The 23,175-nt window shown below is 48.3% G+C and overlaps 1 protein-coding gene across 1 annotated transcript in view; it reads left to right on the top strand.

The window, feature by feature from the left end:
* pamr1b (peptidase domain containing associated with muscle regeneration 1b) overlaps positions 1–22,202 on the top strand; it is a 201,082-nt gene extending 178,880 nt beyond the window's left edge. Inside the window, exons 11-14 of the mRNA XM_072272190.1 lie at positions 3,105–3,171; positions 10,362–10,594; positions 18,410–18,702; positions 19,811–22,202. Of these exons, the coding sequence (XP_072128291.1) occupies positions 3,105–3,171; positions 10,362–10,594; positions 18,410–18,702; positions 19,811–20,341 (1,124 nt within the window). The 3' untranslated portion in view covers positions 20,342–22,202. The remainder of the gene's footprint in view (positions 1–3,104; positions 3,172–10,361; positions 10,595–18,409; positions 18,703–19,810) is intronic.
* Positions 22,203–23,175: the final 973 nt, after the last annotated feature.

The following is a 23,175-nucleotide window of genomic DNA, read 5'->3' as shown; positions in this document are numbered from 1 at the left end:
CACACTATCAATCACCCATTTACCCTCATCCTACATTAATCCCATTTTTTATTCTCCCTACATTCCCATCAACTCTCCCTTGACTCTACCAATCACCCACATACAAGGGACAATTCACAGTGAGTATTTAACCCAGGGGTCCCCAACCTGTTTTGCACCGCGAACTGGTTTAATATTGACAATATTCTTGTGGACCGGCTGACCCAGGGTTGGCGGGGGTGGAGGGTGTTGTTCAATGTGGCAAACCATGTATATATGTTGTAACTCGGTTACCTGTCTGGACACACCCCTCTGCTGACTGCCTCTGTGGCTCCTCCCACAGAGTCCTGTATAAAGGTGTTCGCCTTGCCCCTTCCCCTCAGTCGGGGGCAGACACTCACTGTGGAGGTCGTATTGTACAGCGAATAAAAGCCTTTCAGTATTTTACCAAACCTCAGTCTTTTGGAGTAATTGAAGGTGCCTCAATTTTATTCGCTGTACATTTTAAAACATGGAACAGGCCCTGAGACCAGAAAAATTAGACCTCGATCCGCAAATGCCTGACGCTGGAAACGCTTTCGAACTCTGGCTGGTCTACTTCGAAGCGTATCTAGAGGAGATTAAAGCGACCGACCCCGTAGCGAAGCGCAGAGTTCTACTCTCCAGGGTCAGTCCACGGGTTTATTCACTGATCAGAAACCAGCCGAACTACGACGGTGCGATGAACGCATTCAAAAGACAATACCTGCGGCCGATAAACAGCGTCTATGCTCGGCACTGCTTAGCGACACGGCAACAACGCCCCGGGGAATCGAGTGCTGAGTTTGTCCGGGCCCTACAGACACTCGTGCGAGCCTGCAATTGCCAGGAGCTGACAGCGGCGCAGCATGCAGAAAGCCCAGAACCTGCCTTACTCCCTTGAGGAGATCAGGGTGATGACCAGGGACTGCCAAGTCTGCGCAGAGTGCAAACCGCACTTCTACCAACCCAAAAAGGCACCACTTATCAAGGCCACCTGCCCCTTTGAGCGACTGAGTGTTGACTTTAAGGGCCCCCCTTCCTCCACCGACCTCAATGTGACTTTCTTAACGTAATTGACGAGTACTCGTGGTTCCCCTTCGCCATCCCCTGCCCCGACACCACTACCACGTCAGTTATAAAAGCCCTGCACAAGCTCTTCACTCTGTTCGGAAACCCCTGCTATATCCACAGTGACAGAGGGTCCGCGTTTATGAGTGACGAACTGAACCAATACCTGCTGGCTAGGGGTATTACAACTAGTCGGACCACGAGCTATAATCCCCGGGGGAATGGACAGGTGGAGAAGGAGAATGGCACAGTGTGGAAAGCCACACTCTTAGCCCTCAGGTCAAAGGGACTACCGGTCTCCCGCTGGCAGGAGGTCCTTCCCGAGGCACTCCACTCCATCCGCTCCCTGTTATGCACAGCCACCAATGCCACCCCTCATGAGCGGCTCTTTTCTTTTCCCAGAAAATCGACCACTGGAACCACCCTACCAACTTGGCTGACGTCCCCAGGGCCAGTGCTGCTCTGGAAACATGCGAGGAGCCATAAATACTCCCCGATAGTCGAGAGGGTTCACTTACTTCATGCGAACCCCCAGTACGCCTACGTGGTTTTACCTGATGGGCGGGAGGACACGGTCTCCATCCGGGACCTGGCGCCCGCAGGAGCTCCGGACCCCTACCCTGAACACTCCGTGGTGACTATTGACCCCGTACCCACCAATGTATGTACCTACGAGACACCGTGTACCCCAAACCCTATACAGACACCACACCACACTCCTATACGGGGCGCGACGCACACGCACGAGGGATTACCAACGCCTAACGTGCTGGCACCTGAAGTCAGGCCGGAGCCTGCACAACCGCCATCGCCGGTGCTACGTAGATCACAGCGACGGACTCGACCACCTGATAGACTTAACCTGTAAATATACTTCTTGTAAATATTGTCAGTCACTTCACCCCGCGGGACTCTTTTTAAAAAAAGGAGGGGTGAATGTGGTAAACCATGTATATATGTTGTAACTCGGTTGCCTGTCTGGACACACCCCTCTGCTGACTGCCCCTGTGGCTCCTCCCACAGACCCCTGTATAAAGGTGTTCGCCTTGCCCCTCCCCCCTCAGTCCGGGGGCAGACACTCACTGTGGAGGTCGTATTGTACAGCGAATAAAAGCCTTTCAGTATTTTACCAAACCTCAGTCTTTTGGAGTAATTGAAGGTGCTTCATTCAAGTAGGGTTAAACTTACCTCAACATGTCTTTTACAGTTAGGATTGCCAACTTACTCACTCCCAAATAAGGGACAAAAGTCACAGTCAAATATGGGACACTTGTGTTTACCCCAGGAAAGACTACCATGACCATGAAGCCTTGCGCGGGCACCTGTGTGCGCATGTGTGATATGCGCATGCGCGTACGTGCCGATTTTTTTTCTACAAATCGATTTTGGCTTAATCTTCCCGACTATACTGTACATACATTGTTTCTACTTTATGTAGGCTGTGTATTTATTATATCATTCCTGCTTTTACTATATGTTAATGTTATTTTCGGTTTTATGTGTTATTTGGTAGGTTATTTTTTGGGTCTGGGATCGCTCAAAAATTTTTCCCATATAAATTAATGGTAATTGCTTCTTCGCTTTACGCCATTTTGGCACGAAAGGTTTCATAGAACGCTCTACCTTAGCAGGGGGAATACAGGACAAGGGTAGTCCCGTATGGGACAAAACAATTTAGCCCAATATACGGGACGTCCCGGCAAATACGGGACAGTTGGCAACCCTATGTTCAAGTTCAACGGTGCGTGACAGGGAATGAGGAAAGGTGCAGCTGACTCATATCGTTTCCTCGCAGCCCGGTAGCACATGCTTTGCGGCCCGGTGGTTGGGGACCGCTGATTTAACCTACTGACCTACTTGTCATCAGGACGTGGGAGCAAACCAGAGCCTGCGGGGGAAACCCAGGCAGTCAAAGGGCTACAGACTCTACATGGACGGTGCTGGACCTCAGCAATGAACCCAGGTCTCTTGTGCAGTGAGGTGGTGCCACTGTTCGTTTTGCTGTTGGGGCTGATGTGTATTTCTTTCTGTTTCAGCTTGCAAGCAACCCAAGCTCCCTAACTTGGTGAAACAGAAAATTCTGTCGACACAGCCTCAGACCAGGTGAGATGTCCGATGCCTGTTGTGAGATTGCAATGTAATATCCCGAGGACTGGCCATCAGTGCTTCCTCTTCACGGATACAGGCCTGTTTTGATCACTGCTAGACTCCCACTCTGATCACGCGTTTGGCCAGCCCCAGGCGTTCTGCCAACCTCTGCGGTCAAAAGTTAAAGTCCACTCAAAGGTGGACAGCCTGCATGTCAGTCACCCATCACCCCTGTGCTCTATGTGAGACATTGGAATCCAGTTATGCCACGTTCAGTTTTAAGTTTACTCTCCTTGTTTACAAATCCTCCATTATCTCATCTTTCCTTGTCTCTACCAGCCTTTGACACATACACTTCTGTTCCTCGCCTCTTGTTTATTCCTCGCCCTTTGCCAGTTGTGACTTCCACAGCCAAAGTTGTAAGGTCTGGAGATCCCTTCCTGAATTTCCTCTTCCCTCTCTTTTAAGATGCTTCCAAAGACTGCTCTGATTGCCGAAGCTTCTGGTTATCTTCCCCAACTTTTTGCTCTGTGGCACTGTATCGATTTGTTTGATAATGCACCTTCAGATTGTATTTGGGAGTATAGACCAGTGGGTTTTACTTCAGTGGTGGACAAGTTATTGGAGAATTTTCTTGGAGCCAGGATCTACAAGTGCTTGGAGAAGTATAGTCTGATTAGGGATAGTCAGAATGGTTTTGTGAGGGGCAGATCATGCCTTACCATCTGATAGAACTCTCTGAGGATGTTAGAAAGCACATTAATGAAGGTAAAGCAGTGGATGCGGTGTATATGGATTTTAGTAAGGTGTTTGATTAGGTTCCCCATGGTAAACTCATTTAGAAAACCTGGAGGCATGGGATCTAGGGAAACTTCAGTGTGTGGTTTCAGAATTGTCTTGCCCACTGAAAGCAGAGGGTGGTTGTAGATTGAGCATATTCTCTTTGGAGGTCAGTGACCAGTGGTGTTCTGCAGGGATTTGTTCTGGGACCCCTGCTCTTTGTATTTTGTATAAGTGACTTGGATGTGGAATTGGAAGGGTGGATTACTAAATTTGCAGATGACGCGAAGGTTGGTGCAGTTGTGGATAGTGTGGAGGGTTGTTGTAGGTTACTCTGGGATATTGGCCAGATGCAGAGCTGGGATTAGAAGTGGCAGATGGAGTTCAACTCAGAAAAGTGTGAAGTGATTTATCTATACGAAAGGGCAAATTGGAAGACAGAATATAGAGTTAATAGCAGGATCCTTGGCAGTGTAGATCATACCCTCAAACTTGCTGATCAAGTTGATAGGGTTCTTAAGGTGTATGGTGTGTTGGCCTTCATTAGTCGGGGATTGAGTTCAAGAACCGCAAAGAAGTGTAGCCCCCTGGTAGGCCTCAGGCTCACTCAGCTCGCTTCCGTCTAGGAGGAGTAGCCTTCGGCCCCGCCAAACTGGGTAATCAAGTTTGTGTGGATGCTGTGTGATGTACCCCACCCCGCCAAATAACAGACAATACACCATATGCGATTAAGTGATTACACTTTATAAATCTTACTGGAACTATGTAATTAATAGAGATAAAATATAAAAGGAAAGTAAAAGGCGCCAAACTTATCAAAGTTCAACCACTTCGTGCACAACCGTTGGAGCTCAAGTAACGGAGTCGTCTTTCCACCATTCGATCCCCTCCAACCCCCTCAACCCGTCGCCTGGGACCAACCATGGTGGTCGACCAGACACTCCACACGAGTCTGTCTTCATCTCCTCTCCATGCCGAAGACCCTGGGCCTCGGACCCCCGCTCGGGGTCCGTTCCCTCGCCCAGCTTACAGCATCGCGTCTCCTCGCTCTGTCCCCATCGCGCCTTCTGTCCGAAAGCCCACGCAACGCAATAGCTTACAGACACACAAGAAAGAATAACATCTATCCCAATTGGTTCGTTCCCTCTCTTATCAATAATATAACCCAAACAAGCAGAGAGAGAGAGAGAGAGAGCTCCTTACATCGCAGTTATTATTACAGAAAAGCCATTTTAATGATAACATAACAAAGAAACCATTTTGTTAGCCTTTGCAGTAACATAAAAGAAGAAACCCCTTACAGAAATATTGCAGCTCTATAAAATCCTGGTTAGACTGCACTTGGAATATTGTGTTAAGCTCTAGTCATCTCAATTTATGAACAATGTGAAAGATTTAGAGGAGATGTACCTAGATGTTGCCTGGGCTAGAGGACATGTCTTATGAGGGTAAGTTGAGCAAGCTAGAGCTTTTCTCTTTGGAGTGAAGGAGGGTGTTAGGTGACCTGATAGAGGTCTACAAAATGATAAGCGGCGTGAATCAAATGGATAGCTGGAGACTTTTTCCAGGTTTGGAAATGACTAATACAAGGGAGCATAATTTTAAGGTGATTGGTAGAAAGTGTAGAGGAGGTGTCAGAGGTAAGTTCTTTACACAGAGAGGGATGGGTATGTGGAACGCCCTGCCAGGGGTGGTGGCAGAGGCAGATACCATACTGGCATTTGAGAAATTCTTAGATTGGCACATAGATGATAGAAAAATGGATGGTCATATAGGAGGGAGAGGTTAGATTGATCTTAGAGCAGGATAAAATTCTGGCACAACATTGTAAGCCAAAGGGTCTTTACTGTGCTAAAATGGTCTATGCTCTATGTAAAACATTGTAGGACAATTTGCACAGTAAATGAGATATGCAGGTGGTTTTGTTATTGTGTTATTTACATGTAGGTAGATGCTGACATGGGAACAGTGGAACAAGGGTAGTGCCACAAGCCAGTGTTTGCATGCAACAAGGTCATGGCTGATGTCTGATCTAACTGCATTCCTTCATTAGGTTAACAAAAAGTTATTATCAACGAGGCAGTGCAATGGTGCAGATGCCATATAGTTCCAGAGCCTCAGGATCCTGACCCCGGGTGCTGGGCCTGTGGTGTTTGCATGTTCTCCCTGCAACAGCATGGGTTTTCCCCCACATGATCCATTTCCTTTCCACATCCCACATAAATGCAGCCCTGTAGGTTAATTGTTGCTCCTGCTTCAGTTATCCCGAATGGGTAGAGTCTGTGGCAGGAGTTGATGAGTTTGTGAGCGAGTATAGGTTACAGGTGAACCGGGCGATGGGACTGATGGGAACGTTCAGAGTCAACTGAATAACCTCCTATGTTGTAAGGAGAGATAAAAATATGGGACTTAAACTAAACCTGTTTCCCTAACGATAATTATTCTTTGTTGAAGAAAGTTCAAAACTACTGCCACTTCTTGTTTGCTGCACCTTTTCCCCAAATTCAGTCAGACGACACTCCTTAAACAGTGCTTGCCACCCAAGTTCTACGTATCTGCACCACCCCCTATTCTATCAGTTCCCTGTTTTAGGTTCCTGATCATGCATCCCTTAACTTCCTGAATTTAAGGAAGTTTGTGGAATCTTTCATCATAATTGAATTCTTGGATTCCCTTCGAAAAAAAATGTTGCACTTCCTCCAAGGAAGGTATTGCCCAGAAGTTCCTCCATGGGTGCATAATGTTGAATAAAGCAGGGATAGTCTGTGAGATATTTCCTCTAATAGTAAAACCCTCTGCTGTTTTCTTTTGAGCTTCTTAATACAACTGTTAGGCGATGAATTTTGAGGCAAGAATCATTCTGAAGGTGCCATGCATAGAAGTGTTTACCATCTTCTTGGTGCAGTCCAGCAAATACTTTATACTGCTCTATCCCTAAGAATTCCAATTCTCTAGCTATAAAGCCTACAATTCTATAAACCTTTTGATTCTTTACTACACCTGATCATGCCATCTTGAAGATCTATTTCACTAAGTCCTAATCTCTTTGTATACCTGCTACCTTTGCACGATTTTGAATGTTGTAACCTCCAAGGGTTCAGGTGGAGCCAATTCCCTTATGTTTTCCAAAACTGAAATGCATACGGTACAACTTAGGAACATAATAACAAGGCGGCACTGTAGTGTAGTGGACAGAGTCACTGTCACATAGCTCCTAAGTTCCAGGTTTAACCATGATCTCGAGTGCCGTCTGCGTGGAGTTTGCCCTTGCTTGAAGTTACCGTATGTGTTTCTTCCTGGTGCTCTGGTTCCTTCCACGTCCCAAAGACATGCAGGTTGGTGGATTAATAGGCCACTGTTAATTGTCCCTAGTGCAAAGGTAAATCATTGAATCAGGAGGTGACTTCATGCGGAAATACAAACGGGGCCTGGTTGTCAGCAGTGACCCGACGGGCCGATTGGTATGTTCATGCTGCATGACTATATCTCTAAGAGACATAGACAGAAGTAGGTTATCCAGCTCCTTGATCCTGCTTTGCCATTACTTACAATTGATTTCTGTTCAGCATTGTCACCGTATCCCTTGCTTCCCTCAGCTATCAATCTTGAGTGAGCACAGTATCTGAGCACCAAAAGCCCCCCAGGACAGAGAATTCGGAAGTTTCCACACCTTCTTAGTGAAGACATTTCTCCTCAAGTCAGAGCTAAATAGCCTACCATTTTACTTTGAAATTGTCCTGATTTTTCAACTCTTCAGTTGGGGAAATACCATCCTTGCATCCAGCCTGTCAAGTCCTTTAAGCATATTGCAAGATTTTACTCATTGGAGTAAACTGTTAATGATCTGTACTAAGAATCAGAATCAGACTTAATTTCACTGGCACATGTCATGATATTGCACTCATTCACACTATCTCTCACCAGTATGCCTTTCAAAGAAGGTGTTTCATCTTATTAGTTAGCGTGGACATTGCTGAGGCCCCCAGAGGGGCATTCTGGTTGTACCCTATCAATTTGGTACCAGCTAGATAATCTTTTTTGTCTCTTGACCTCAGTCAATTTCATAAAGAATTCAATAATATGCATTCAATTCCATGTGATTTAACTTGGAACATTCTCAAACGCCTTCTAAAGACGTTTAAATATCATCTGTAGGTACTCTTCAATTTGTCTCTTCACATTTGTTTTTATTTGTTCATCTGGTATGATCTTTACTGAGGTTTACTAATGATTTACTAGTGGGTATAGGCTATCCCAGGCAATCTGAATGTGTTCAAGTTTCAATCACTCTTAATTAGATGCAGACTCTAACAATTTTCTATCCATTTTCTCTAACGTTAATACTAAGACAAAATAGTTAACCGATATTACTCCAATTTCCATATTGCTATTTAAATCTTACTGTTATCTAATTCTGAAGGTTCCATATTATACCTGGTAGTCTTTTAATTTGATACAACCATGATTATATTGATATATCTACACAATTATTTTCAGGTTCACTCTCTGTACAGCCTACCTGTATCTTGTGCCGTTTTCTGTATGACTCCCATCAGGATGACTGGCAGTTTTAAACTTTCTTTCTATAATGTCCACCTTTTAAGTCATCCACAGTTGGTTGATTTAGCCTTCAGAAGTAAATCAGAATCAGGTTTCATATCACCATCATATGTCATGAAATTTGTTGTCTTTGTGGCAGCAGTACATTGCAATATATAATAACAGAAAAAACTGTGAATTATATATATTAAATATATATTAAATTACATATTAAATCATTAAATTGAATAAGTAGTGCAAAAATAGAAAAAAAAGTAGTGACGTAATGTTCACGGGTTCAGTGTCCATTCAGAAATCAGATGGCAGAGGGTAAGAAGCTGTTGCTGAATTATTGAGTGTGTACCTCCTTCCTGATGAGAAGAGTTCATGTCCTGGGTGATAGACGATAAGACCATAAGATATAAGAGCAGAAGTAGGCCATTCGGCCCATCGAGTCTGCTCCACCATTCAATCATGGGTTGATCCAATTCTTCCAGACACCCCCACTCCCCTGCCTTCTCCCCATACCCTTTGATGCCCTGGCTAATCGAGAACCTATCTATCTCTGCCTTAAATGCACCCAAAGACTTGGCCTCCACAGCCATTCGTGGCAACAAGTTCCACAGGTTTACACCCTCTGACTAAAATAAATCTCCGCATCTTTGTTCTAAATGGAAGTCCTTTGATCCTGAAGTCGTGCCCTCTTGTCCTGGACTCCCCTACCATGGGAAACGTCTTTGCCATATCTAATCTGTTCAGGCCTTTTAACATTCGGAATTGTTTCTATGAGATCTCCCCTCATTCTCCTGAACTCCAGGTATACAGCCCAAGAGCTGCCAGAAGTTCTTCATGTGTAACCCTTTCATTCCTGGAATTATTCGTGTGCTTCTTCTCTGAAACCTCTCCAATGCCAATGTCAGTATATACACAGCCCAAAACTGCACACGATACTCCAAGTGTGGTCTCATGAGTGCCTTATAGAGCCTCAACATCACATCCTTGCTCTTACAAGATAGGGGTCCTTAATGATGGTTGCTGCCTTTTTAAGGCATCACTCCTTGTTGAAGATGTTCTGGATAGTTCAGAGGCTAGTGCCCATGATGGAACTCTCTGCAGCTTATTTCACTCCTTTGCAGCAGCCCACCCCATACCAGACTGTGATGCAGCCAGTTAGAATTGCTCTCCACTGTATGTTTGTAGAAATGTGTGAGCGTTTTGGTGACTGAATCATATTTTTTAATATCCTAAACCTATTGAAGTTGTATCATTTTACCTGCAAAATAATCTGGCCATTGAATTAAATAGACAATGTTCTTAACCATAACCACTTTTAACAAAGGAAAGTGGACACAAGAAGTTCTTTATACCAACCCCTTTCTGATCTTCCCCACCTTGGGGAGGAAGAGCCCTTGCCCTTCCTCATTTTTCAAAGTGCCCGCAGTTCTTGCTCCAACTCAGTAATCCTGAGCTTGACATTCAAGTCAAATGTATACTTGTAGAAGCAGGGAGTTGAGCTAGCAGCAAACTCTCACATACTACTTTCTGGATACAAAACCGTGCAGTCTGTTATATATTACACTTAATATTTAGTTCATTGGAATTTTGTGTCACAGGCTAATTTGCATCAAGCACTAAAATTTAGTACATAATTTTAACTGCTTAATCAAGCTTTTACAAACTCTCTCACCAAAAGTTTAGCTTTACACTGTGTAGGCTGCCTTGTCATTGTGATAACACTGTGTGAGGTGATTCTATGCTATACACAGGCAATCCCTTTGACACACTTTTAGACTGACACAGGATTCTATGATCAAATCTTTTGAGTAGTACTATTTGTCAGAGTAACGTGACGTAATAAGATTGAGAACCTTTGTTTTCATCAATAGGAGGACTCCACTTCACCGGCTACTGGCCACCATTCTAGACAAGGAGCAGTCCCAAGTCTCACCCACGAAAGCCCCAGTACAGCATGTCGGGAACCTCCCATCAGGATTCTTTCATCCTCATACACAGCTGGAGTATGAGTGCATCTCCCCCTTCTACAGGCGCCTTGGAAGCAGGAAGAGAACATGTCTCAAAACAGGCAAATGGAGTGGCCGATCACCATTGTGTATTCCCAGTAAGTATGGCCCCAGATAAAAGCATTTAGGTTCCCATCTTTTTGGTGGTAAAATGGGAAAAGGGTGTTTTAAAATCTAATTTTTTATGTAATATAACATCCAATGAGACTGGACAGATAGACGCAGCAAGGATGAAGCTATAGGAGATAGCCAAAGGATATGGGTTAGGCCATTTAGGAATGAGCTGAGGAGACATTTCCTCACTTGGAAGGTGGTGGACCATGGAATTCTCTACCTGAGAAAGCAGTGAAGGCTATATCATCAACTCCATTCAAGGAGGAAATAGATGTCGTTTAAAGGTCAAGTATATAGTTATACTGCTGATCAGGCAAATACTGGCATTCAAGTGGATATTTTACACATGCCAGTATTTGCCTGTTCAGCAGTGTAACTATATGCTGAAATTACTGTGCAACTCAGAGCCACGCACTGTGCTGCAAGCTCTCCATGACATAATGCTGGATAACCTGGAACGAGTAAGCACATCCGTAGCACAAGATATTTTTAATCATAGAACAGACAAGGACCAGACTTGATAAGCCAAATGGCCTAATTCTGCTCCTATATCTTATGGTCTTGTGGTCTTAAATTTAAGTAAGTGACTACGTCACATGAGCGTATGTTTGTCTTTTTGTCCATCTGCATACAGTGCTGCATCCTGATTATGAAAGACTGTCTGCAGGTCTAAGCTTAGGATATTGGGTTACGGTTCAAATGGAAAACTGCAAGTTAGCTACTTAGTTCATTAATTCTTTTGCTGACCCTTCTTCCACACCATGTTTGGAGGCTATCCCTTTAAAAAAGGTCGTGGTACATAAGCAAGTAAATCAAACTGTAATAGAGACTCCTGCAATAGGTGTATTTGAGATGATGTTATTAGTTATTGATTTGTTACTGTCTGTGAATAGCTTTTGTTTGCGTGTCATCCAGACAGATCGTTCCATACACAAGTACAGAAGGAAAAACAATAACAGAATGCAGAATATGGTGTTACAGTTATAGGGAATAAAGTGCAATAAGGTGCAAGGACCACGCTGAGTAAGACTGTGAGATCAGGTGTTCTTTTTTGTACAAGAGGTCCATTCAAAAAATCTTATAACGGTGGGATGGAAGCTGTCCTTGAGCCTGGAGGTACATGTTCTTGAGCTTTTGTATCTTCTGCCTGCTGGAAGAGGGGAGAAGGAAGAAGACTGGGGTGGGAGGGGTGCTAGATTATGTTGGTAGCTTTCCCGAGGTAGCAGGAGGAGGGGACAGAGCCATTGGAAGGGAGTCTGTTTTCTATGCATTATTGGGCTCTGTCTACCACCCTCCACAATTTCTGCCTTGTGCAGAGAAGTTTCCATAACACCCCACGGCGCATCCAAATAGGGTATTGGCAGTTTCATTAGTTCGAAGCATTAAGGAGGGATTTAAAGAGTGCAATGTGAATGGTAGGCTTTGCAATGGACGGAGGATTTCTTTGCATATTTTCCTGTTTTGCATTTCAAATAAATTTGAGGTTATAGTAACTGTTTGCTGGATCACATAGAAAAAAGGAAGCTATTCTGCTAAAATGTGATCATTAATCTGAAACCTTTGATGAGGTGGGCACAGTATAAGATTTCCAGAAGGTTGGTCAGAAGAGGTTTTAACTTGGCAAGGAAATTAAGGATAGAAACACTGGAAAAGAAGTTCCAATATGCCTGAAATCAGGTGGGTCGTGGAGCAGGAGAGGATGGGGGTGGGGATGGTGACTGGTGGAGGGATGATTGCGGCGTGACTGGGGAGGGGGAGCAGGAGAGGATGGGGGTGGAGATGGTGACTGGTGGAGGGATGATTGCGGTGCGACTGGGGAGGGGGAGCAGGAGAGGATGGGGGTGGGGATGGTGACTGGTGGAGGGATGATTGCGGTGTGACTGGGGAGGGGGAGCAGGAGAGGATGGGGGTGGGGATGGTGACTGGTGGAGGGATGATTGCGGTGCGACTGGGGAGGGGGAGCAGGAGAGGATGGGGGTGGGGATGGTGACTGGTGGAGGGATGATTGCGGTGTGACTGGGGAGGGGGAGCAGGAGAGGATGGGGGTGGGGATGGTGACTGGTGGAGGGATGATTGCAGTGTGACTGGGGAGGGGGAGCAGGAGAGGATGGGGGTGGGGATGGTGACTGGTGGAGGGATGATTGCGGTGCGACTGGGGAGGGGGAGCAGGAGAGGATGGGGGTGGGGATGGTGACTGGTGGAGGGATGATTGCGGTGCGACTGGGGAGGGGGAGCAGGAGAGGATGGGGGTGGGGATGGTGACTGGTGGAGGGATGATTGCGGTGCGACTGGGGAGGGGGAGCAGGAGAGGATGGGGGTGGGGATGGTGACTGGTGGAGGGATGATTGCGGTGCGACTGGGGAGGGGGAGCAGGAGAGGATGGGGGTGGGGATGGTGACTGGTGGAGGGATGATTGCGGTGCGACTGGGGAGGGGGAGCAGGAGAGGATGGGGGTGGGGATGGTGACTGGTGGAGGGATGATTGCGGTGCGACTGGGGAGGGGGAGCAGGAGAGGATGGGGGTGGGGATGGTGACTGGTGGAGGGATGATTGCGGTGCGACTGGGGAGGGGGAGCAGGAGAGGATGGGGGTGGGGATGGTGACTGGTGGAGGGATGATTGCGGTGCGACTGGGGAGGGGGAGCAGGAGAGGATGGGGGTGGGGATGGTGACTGGTGGAGGGATGATTGCGGTGCGACTGGGGAGGGGGAGCAGGAGAGGATGGGGGTGGGGATGGTGACTGGTGGAGGGATGATTGCGGTGCGACTGGGGAGGGGGAGCAGGAGAGGATGGGGGTGGGGATGGTGACTGGTGGAGGGATGATTGCAGTGCGACTGGGGAGGGGGAGCAGGAGAGGATGGGGGTGGGGATGGTGACTGGTGGAGGGATGATTGCAGTGCGACTGGGGAGGGGGAGCAGGAGAGGATGGGGGTGGGGATGGTGACTGGTGGAGGGATGATTGCAGTGTGACTGGGGAGGGGGAGCAGGAGAGGATGGGGGTGGGGATGGTGACTGGTGGAGGGATGATTGCAGTGTGACTGGGGAGGGGGAGCAGGAGAGGATGGGGGTGGGGATGGTGACTGGTGGAGGGATGATTGCGGTGCGACTGGGGAGGGGGAGCAGGAGAGGATGGGGGTGGGGATGGTGACTGGTGGAGGGATGATTGCAGTGTGACTGGGGAGGGGGAGCAGGAGAGGATGGGGGTGGAGATGGTGACTGGTGGAGGGATGATTGCAGTGTGACTGGGGAGGGGGAGCAGGAGAGGATGGGGGTGGGGATGGTGACTGGTGGAGGGATGATTGCGGTGCGACTGGGGAGGGGGAGCAGGAGAGGATGGGGGTGGGGATGGTGACTGGTGGAGGGATGATTGCGGTGCGACTGGGGAGGGGGAGCAGGAGAGGATGGGGGTGGGGATGGTGACTGGTGGAGGGATGATTGCGGTGCGACTGGGGAGGGGGAGCAGGAGAGGATGGGGGTGGGGATGGTGACTGGTGGAGGGATGATTGCAGTGCGACTGGGGAGGGGGAGCAGGAGAGGATGGGGGTGGAGATGGTGACTGGTGGAGGGATGATTGCAGTGCGACTGGGGAGGGGGAGCAGGAGAGGATGGGGGTGGGGATGGTGACTGGTGGAGGGATGATTGCGGTGCGACTGGGGAGGGGGAGCAGGAGAGGATGGGGGTGGGGATGGTGACTGGTGGAGGGATGATTGCGGTGCGACTGGGGAGGGGGAGCAGGAGAGGATGGGGGTGGGGATGGTGACTGGTGGAGGGATGATTGCGGTGCGACTGGGGAGGGGGAGCAGGAGAGGATGGGGGTGGGGATGGTGACTGGTGAAGGGATGATTGCAGTGGGACTGGGGAGGGGGAGCAGGAGAGGATGGGGGTGGGGATGGTGACTGGTGAAGGGATGATTGCGGTGTGACTGGGGAGGGGGAGCAGGAGAGGATGGGGGTGGGGATGGTGACTGGTGAAGGGATGATTGCAGTGTGACTGGGGAGGGGGAGCAGGAGAGGATGGGGGTGGGGATGGTGACTGGTGGAGGGATGATTGCGGTGCGACTGGGGAGGGGGAGCAGGAGAGGATGGGGGTGGGGATGGTGACTGGTGGAGGGATGATTGCGGTGCGACTGGGGAGGGGGAGCAGGAGAGGATGGGGGTGGGGATGGTGACTGGTGAAGGGATGATTGCAGTGTGACTGGGGAGGGGGAGCAGGAGAGGATGGGGGTGGGGATGGTGACTGGTGGAGGGATGATTGCAGTGTGACTGGGGAGGGGGAGCAGGAGAGGATGGGGGTGGGGATGGTGACTGGTGGAGGGATGATTGCGGTGCGACTGGGGAGGGGGAGCAGGAGAGGATGGGGGTGGGGATGGTGACTGGTGGAGGGATGATTGCGGTGCGACTGGGGAGGGGGAGCAGGAGAGGATGGGGGTGGGGATGGTGACTGGTGGAGGGATGATTGCGGTGCGACTGGGGAGGGGGAGCAGGAGAGGATGGGGGTGGGGATGGTGACTGGTGGAGGGATGATTGCGGTGCGACTGGGGAGGGGGAGCAGGAGAGGATGGGGGTGGGGATGGTGACTGGTGGAGGGATGATTGCGGTGCGACTGGGGAGGGGGAGCAGGAGAGGATGGGGGTGGGGATGGTGACTGGTGGAGGGATGATTGCGGTGCGACTGGGGAGGGGGAGCAGGAGAGGATGGGGGTGGGGATGGTGACTGGTGGAGGGATGATTGCGGTGCGACTGGGGAGGGGGAGCAGGAGAGGATGGGGGTGGGGATGGTGACTGGTGGAGGGATGATTGCGGTGCGACTGGGGAGGGGGAGCAGGAGAGGATGGGGGTGGGGATGGTGACTGGTGGAGGGATGATTGCGGTGCGACTGGGGAGGGGGAGCAGGAGAGGATGGGGGTGGAGATGGTGACTGGTGGAGGGATGATTGCGGTGCGACTGGGGAGGGGGAGCAGGAGAGGATGGGGGTGGGGATGGTGACTGGTGGAGGGATGATTGCGGTGCGACTGGGGAGGGGGAGCAGGAGAGGATGGGGGTGGGGATGGTGACTGGTGGAGGGATGATTGCGGTGCGACTGGGGAGGGGGAGCAGGAGAGGATGGGGGTGGGGATGGTGACTGGTGGAGGGATGATTGCGGTGCGACTGGGGAGGGGGAGCAGGAGAGGATGGGGGTGGGGATGGTGACTGGTGGAGGGATGATTGCGGTGCGACTGGGGAGGGGGAGCAGGAGAGGATGGGGGTGGGGATGGTGACTGGTGGAGGGATGATTGCGGTGTGACTGGGGAGGGGGAGCAGGAGAGGATGGGGGTGGGGATGGTGACTGGTGGAGGGATGATTGCGGTGCGACTGGGGAGGGGGAGCAGGAGAGGATGGGGGTGGGGATGGTGACTGGTGGAGGGATGATTGCGGTGCGACTGGGGAGGGGGAGCAGGAGAGGATGGGGGTGGGGATGGTGACTGGTGGAGGGATGATTGCGGTGCGACTGGGGAGGGGGAGCAGGAGAGGATGGGGGTGGGGATGGTGACTGGTGGAGGGATGATTGCGGTGCGACTGGGGAGGGGGAGCAGGAGAGGATGGGGGTGGGGATGGTGACTGGTGGAGGGATGATTGCGGTGCGACTGGGGAGGGGGAGCAGGAGAGGATGGGGGTGGAGATGGTGACTGGTGGAGGGATGATTGCGGTGCGACTGGGGAGGGGGAGCAGGAGAGGATGGGGGTGGGGATGGTGACTGGTGGAGGGATGATTGCAGTGCGACTGGGGAGGGGGAGCAGGAGAGGATGGGGGTGGGGATGGTGACTGGTGAAGGGATGATTGCGGTGCGACTGGGGAGGGGGAGCAGGAGAGGATGGGGGTGGAGATGGTGACTGGTGGAGGGATGATTGCGGTGCGACTGGGGAGGGGGAGCAGGAGAGGATGGGGGTGGAGATGGTGACTGGTGGAGGGATGATTGCGGTGTGACTGGGGAGGGGGAGCAGGAGAGGATGGGGGTGGGGATGGTGACTGGTGGAGGGATGATTGCAGTGTGACTGGGGAGGGGGAGCAGGAGAGGATGGGGGTGGGGATGGTGACTGGTGAAGGGATGATTGCAGTGCGACTGGGGAGGGGGAGCAGGAAGAGGGATGACTGAAGGACAACAGTTGTTATTGGGGTGAGAAACTGGGCTGGAGTGGGCATGGTTGACGAGGGGTTAGGAGTACTGTGAAGTGGAGACAGGGTGGGGGGACAAGGAAAGGATCAGTCAAATTTGGTCAGGCATAGGAGCTGGGAAAATGAGAGCTGGATAAGAGGTGTGCAACATAAAGGAATAATTTGGGAATAATATTCTCAAAGTTCATGGACTGAAGTGTCCCTCCACAACAAATTTCCCAATTTGATGATGTTGATCTGTCCTCTGAGGGGAGCTTTTCACCTGACCAAGAGACTATTCCAGGTAAATATGAAAGAATATTTTCCATTTCTGCTTTTGCATCTTTAATCCAAACTCAAAGGTCAAAGTGCATATGTCACCTTGTACAACCCCGAGATGCAATCTACTTGTAGGCATTCACAGTAAATACAAGAAACACAATAGAATCAAAGAAGGACAATTGCTGATCTTCAAGAGGACCTGTTCTCTCCCAGTTTACCCTTTTACTCTTAATATACCTGTAGAAACTATTGGGGATTTGCTTCATCTTGCCTGCCATATCTTTCTCATATCACCTTTGTCCTCCTAACTTCTCTCTTAAGTGCACAAGATGGTCATCAAGAGATTCACTAGTTTCCATTCTTTATGTATTGTGTATAACTTCCTCTTTTTCTTAACTAGAGCCTCAATATCTCTCGATAGAGGGAAATAATTTCCCTCTGTCTACCCAATTAATCCATTAATTATGTTAAACACATCTTCCATTGCCTTCTTCTCAGGCAGTTCTTCAGGATGGAGGATGGATGACTTGCCTCTTTGGTGGTGACCCCTAGATCCTGCCACAGCTGGGACAGAAGGGCAATAGTTGTGAGGTGATGGGACCCTTCCACCTCTAATGCAGGTCTTCTGAGTTTCTTCTGATCCACGTCCCTGATGTTGTCAATAACAGGCTGAGTGTATGAGGGGCGTCTGATGTCTCTGGGGTTGTTCTTAATAGAGTTCTGAAGAATGAAGGGAAAGCTTTTTAAAATCTTCTGGATACTGAAAGGCCTGGATAGAGTGGATGTGGAGAGATGTTTCCATTAGCTTAAGAGACTTTGGTCTAAGGAATGGTCTCAGCAAAAAGGTACTGATATGAGAAGGAATTTCTTCAGCCGGAAGATGTAATCCATTGCCGCAGAGACTGTGGAGGACAAGTCATTCAGGGCAAATTGTTGGGTTCTTGGTTGTAAGGTGTTAAGGCTAATTGATAGAAGGTGGGGGAATGGGGTTGTAAAATAATCAGCCATGATTAATAGCAGAGCAGACTTGATGGGCCAAGTGGGATAAAACTGTTCTTATATCAGTCCTGATGAAGGGTCTTGGCCTGAAACGTTGACTGTTCATTCCCCTCCATTGATACTACCTGATTCACTGAGTTTCTCCAGCATTTTGTGTGTGTCACTCAAGACTTACAGCATCTGCAGAATTTCTTTGTGCCAAATACCTTATGGTCTGATGGTTTAGTATTATAATACTTCTAGATGCTCCAATTTCAAGGTGTATATCATTGTATTCTGGTGTGGTGCTCAGACTGACTGCGACCTTTCTCTTTGTCTGGTATCTCCTCATGTGTCTCCCTGAAGAGTAACATTCACCCTGCCTTTCTCTCTTTCTCTCCTGATCTGCAGTCTGCGGAAAGCTGGGCAACTTCAGCTGGCAGAACCTGCCCTCGATAGCCTGGCCCTGGCAGGCCGCGCTCTACCAGAAGGTGTCCCAGACCAGCAATGAGATTGTCAGCGGGCACTCCTGGTTTCTGGCCTGCAGTGGGGCAGTTCTCAATGAGCGCAGCGTGGTGGTAGCTGCCCATTGCGTGACGGAGCTGGGCAAGGCGGCACTCATCAACACGGCAGATCTGATGGTGGTCCTGGGGAAGTACTTCTACGATGAAGCCAAGCAGGAGGAGAGCCGGCAGTACCTGCAGGTAAGTGGCTTCATCCTGAAGGGGCAGGGAGCTCCTCTGGTGATCAGACCCTGAAGGGACGGTACTCATTGCTCTGACGTGTAATCTAAGAACCCCTTTCCCCATTGTTGAATGAACCAGCAGACTGCTTTGTCCTCTAAGCATTCACTGTTGGACATGGGCTATGTTTCATAGTGTAATTGAGATATTTAGCAAGAAATCAGCCCTTTGATTCACCAAGTCACTGCTGACCGTCACTGATTCCACACTAATCCTATTTTATTCCCATATTCCCATTAACTCCTCTTCAGTTTCTACCACTTCCTTGGTCAATAGACCCACCAAATCGTCATGTCTTGCGGACGGGTGGGGGGTGGGGGTGAAGGGGCAGGGTGAGAAAACTGGAACACGTGGAGGAAAACCAGGGTATCCAGGGGGAACATTTCACAGAGACAGTGGCAGAGTCCATGATTGAGCCCAGGTCACTGGAGCTGTGAGGGAACAATTCTACCAGCCATTCTCATTGCTAGTACTCAATGTTCTGTCTAACTGATGCTAAAGGTGTTTCCTCACAAGAATTAACAAAGCTAGTTACTGGTATATGAGGGTGACCCTTCTAAAGAACGATGCATTAAGAAGGCAGGGGTGGGTGAAAGGAAACAATGAGAAGAAGGGGAGAGAAACAAGCCTAGGTTCCTGGGGCTGGGAGGCAACTGCATTACCCACAGTAACATTTTGTTACCCAAAGTCTCTCCCCATTTCTGCTCTTCCTGAGGTGCAAACTTTCCATAGGAGTACATACTGAGGTTGGGAAGAGCTGTACCTAACACCAATAGGGCAATGCAGAGGGAGCTGCTTAGGGAGCGTGCTAAGGGTGCTGACTGCTCGCCCATCCTGAAGGGCAGAGACACAAGAGATTGAGCAACACACACAAAATGCTGGAGGAATTCAACAGGCCAGGAAATGAATAAACAGTTGATGTTTTATTTCCCTCCTATAGATGCTGCCTGGTCTGTTAAGTTTCTCCAGCATTTTGTATGTGTTTCATCCTGAAAAGCAGTAGGCAACCAACAAAGCAGAACAATATTTTTAACCTACCATTCTGAGATTCTCACTTTACTTTCTTCAGATTGCTGGAGTCATTGTGCATCCCTCCTACGACCCGGTTCTGCTGGATTCCGACATTGCTATCATCAAACTGATGGACAAGGCGAAGATCACCAACCAGGTACAGCCAGTGTGTCTTCCTGACGTGAAGGATCTATCGACCATCAGCGCCCAGGGCTATGTCACCGGCTGGAGGATACAGAGCGAGCCCAAGGAGTCTGGCCGCGGCAATGACACCCTGCGCGTGGGCACCATCGAGATCGGCGACGCGGTCCAGTGCGAGCAGCAGTACGAGGAGAACGGGATCTCTGTCAGCATCACCGAGAACATGTTCTGTGCCCGTCAGGATCCCCGAGGTTTCTCAAACATCTGCCCACTGGAGACGGGAGGGGTGGCCACCTTCCCAGCAGCAGACAAGGCTGGTGAAATGTCCACCTGGTTCCTGGTGGGTCTGGTCAGCTGGGGCTACGAGAGGGAATGCAGCCAAGAACTTTTCACCGTCTATACCAACGTAGCACCGTTCAAAGACTGGATCGAGAAGCACCTGAAGTAGGAATCCCTCACGGAAGCAGCACATGGTGATGCTAACCGGAGGACAGGCAACTCATAATGGGCCTGGTTTCACAACTGCCTCCTTCGAACTTACAGCGTTGTTTATACAAGGCAACCAATAAAAGCACGCAACAGCTGCACCAATCGGCACGCTTCATCCATCAAACACAACTACTGACTTAGTGACTTCAATGGTTTTAATCAGCAATGCCTCAACCTATTCAACTAAATGCATTCACAGAACAATTATTGGATTCGTTTCCTACCCTTCTTCCCATAGGAATCATATTCCTTCTCCAGGGATCTTTAACCTTGTCTACAGAGGATGTAGTCCCTCTCCCATGGATCACATTCACATTCTGAGGGGTCACATTCCCTCTTCCCAGAGGTCACATTCCTTCCCCTGTACCAGGGATCATTTTGTTATATGCATCTTCCTGAGTCCATTGCTGTAAACCTGTCCCACCTGCCCGTATTCTATCCATTTCATTGCCACCTCTTCTGAAAACTTGCTGAGAACCTTCTCACTGTTGCATTTATTTAACGTTTATGTCCTCACCAAAATTTCAAAATTTCTGCTCAGTAATATGAAAGTAATGTATAGTTCTTTATCAGTCCTCCAAAATATCCTACAGTGGATCACAAAATATGTTATTTTAATGTTTTCCAACCACACTCTTGCCCACACCAGCTTGACAATGGGATGTTAGCCTGGGCTGTGTCATTTAGAATATGTACAGTGGGTTGAATCTACATAATTCTGAGTTAGAGGTTAAACTATATTAAATAACCTTAACTCTGGGGTCTCCACCACTGAGTTTAAAGTATGAGGAATATTATTGGTCTGGGACTGTACTCGATGAAGTTCAGAGGGAAAGGGGGATGGGGTGAACTCATTGAAACCTACTGAATACTGAGAAGGCCTGGATAGAGTGGACATGGAGAGGACGTTTCCATTAGTAGCAGGGTCTAGGATCCAAGGGTATAGTCTCAGAATAATGATCATATATCTAGAACTGAAATGAAGAGGAATTTCTTCAGTGGAGGATGGTGAACCTGTGGAATTCATTACCACGGAGAGCTGTGGACACCAATTCATTGTGTGTATTTAAGACAGAGACCGATGTGTTCTTCGTTGATAAAAGGAGCTAAAGGTTATGGGAAGGTTGGAGAATGGGTTGTAAAAATCAGCCATGATTGAGCAGATTCCATAGGTACAGTAGAATGGCCAAATTCTGCTCCTTTATTTTATGGTCTTCTGAGATTGTAAACCCAATACAAAGCATTCAGAAATGTCCATCCTGAAGGATATGGAACACAGGAACTCAGGACAAACTTAAGACTGTTTCCACAAATTACTTCTTTACACAGGGACTCAGAGACACTTCAAACAGCTCCACAGGTGTTGGCATGTCTCTGATTTCAATGAAGAAACGCAGTGCAAAGTTAATCCTGCTGCTCCTAAAAATCTGAAATGGGTAATGGATTTTGGAGACACACAGGCAGCTTTAAGCATAGGATTCACCGCCAAAGCTTTAATTACTCCACTCTCTCCAAACTGCGGAGAGTTTCCACCCTCTTCTGTGTCAGTTTTGTTTGAGGATTGACCAGTAGACATGCTGTGCTAACACAGCTGGCCACACGTTTAATGAAATTACCTGTCGGCTTGCAAAAGCAAAGAAACAGAGGTTCAAGTATCCATACAGCATTCTCAATCGTAGGAAGGGTCTCTCAATGAATCAGCGGTGTCTGTGACTTCAGTGTATCAAAGTAATGTCACTCCATTCACCCTGTTATTCAAGATACATTTTATTTGATATAATGTACACTGCATCTTCTTAAAGAATAAACCCATACAAAACATCAAGTATATGAAATTTTGTAATTGGTTAATTATTTATGTAACTATACAGTTGTAAGTTCAATCAGCTATAAATTTAATCAATCTCTTGGTCTCTGTTGACTGAAATTTCACTGCACTCGACATCTTAGAATATCTGTTGCAGGATCTGAAAATTTCAGTGGATCATTCCTCCAGGTTAAGAGTTGTGTCACATCCTGTGCTGCATTTACTGTCTCAACACAATTGTTCTCATTGTATTGAATACATCATATTACATACTCTGATTCACCATATTTTTTATATCACCTTCCGTACAAAACTGTCCATGAAATAACAACATTAATGACAGTAGTCTATGCTTTTTTTTGATACATTACTGGATACAAGAAGCGTAGTAGCATCCACCTCTATTCAAAGTTCAAAGTAAATTTTATTATCAGAGTACTTATGTGTCACTACATACAACCCTTAGGTTTGTTAACCTGAGCCTATTCAACATATCTATAGAATAGTAACTGTAAACAGGATCAATGGAAAGATCAACCAGAGTGCAGAAGACAACAAACTATGCAATGCAAGTATAAATAAATAGTAATAAATAACGAGAACATGAAATACCAAGATAATGAGTCATTAAGGTGAGATCATTAGTTGTGGGAACATCTCAATGGATAGGCAAGTGAGTGTAATTATTCCCTTTTGTTCAAGAGCTGATGGTTGAGGGGCAGTGACTATTCTTGAACCTGGTGGTGTGAGTCCTGAGGCTCTTGTACCTTCTACCTGATGGCAGCAGTGAGAAAAGAACATGGCCTGGGTGGTGAGGATCGCTGATGATGGATGCTGCTTTCATGTAGATGTGCTCAATGGTTGGGAAGCAAGATGGAGCCAGTGATAATCAGCTACTTCCTGTGGGCTGCAGAAGATTGTTCTAAATTTCCTCTATCCGGTTGCTTCTTACTGATCTCTGTGTCTCTGCATTCAGTTCAGAGGCC

The sequence above is a fragment of the Mobula birostris genome, chromosome 11, assembly GCF_030028105.1.
Source record: "Mobula birostris isolate sMobBir1 chromosome 11, sMobBir1.hap1, whole genome shotgun sequence".
In the NCBI taxonomy this organism is placed as follows: Eukaryota; Metazoa; Chordata; class Chondrichthyes; order Myliobatiformes; family Myliobatidae; genus Mobula; species Mobula birostris.
Note: the sequence above shows the minus strand (reverse complement) of the source record. Positions and strands in the feature narration are given on the sequence as shown.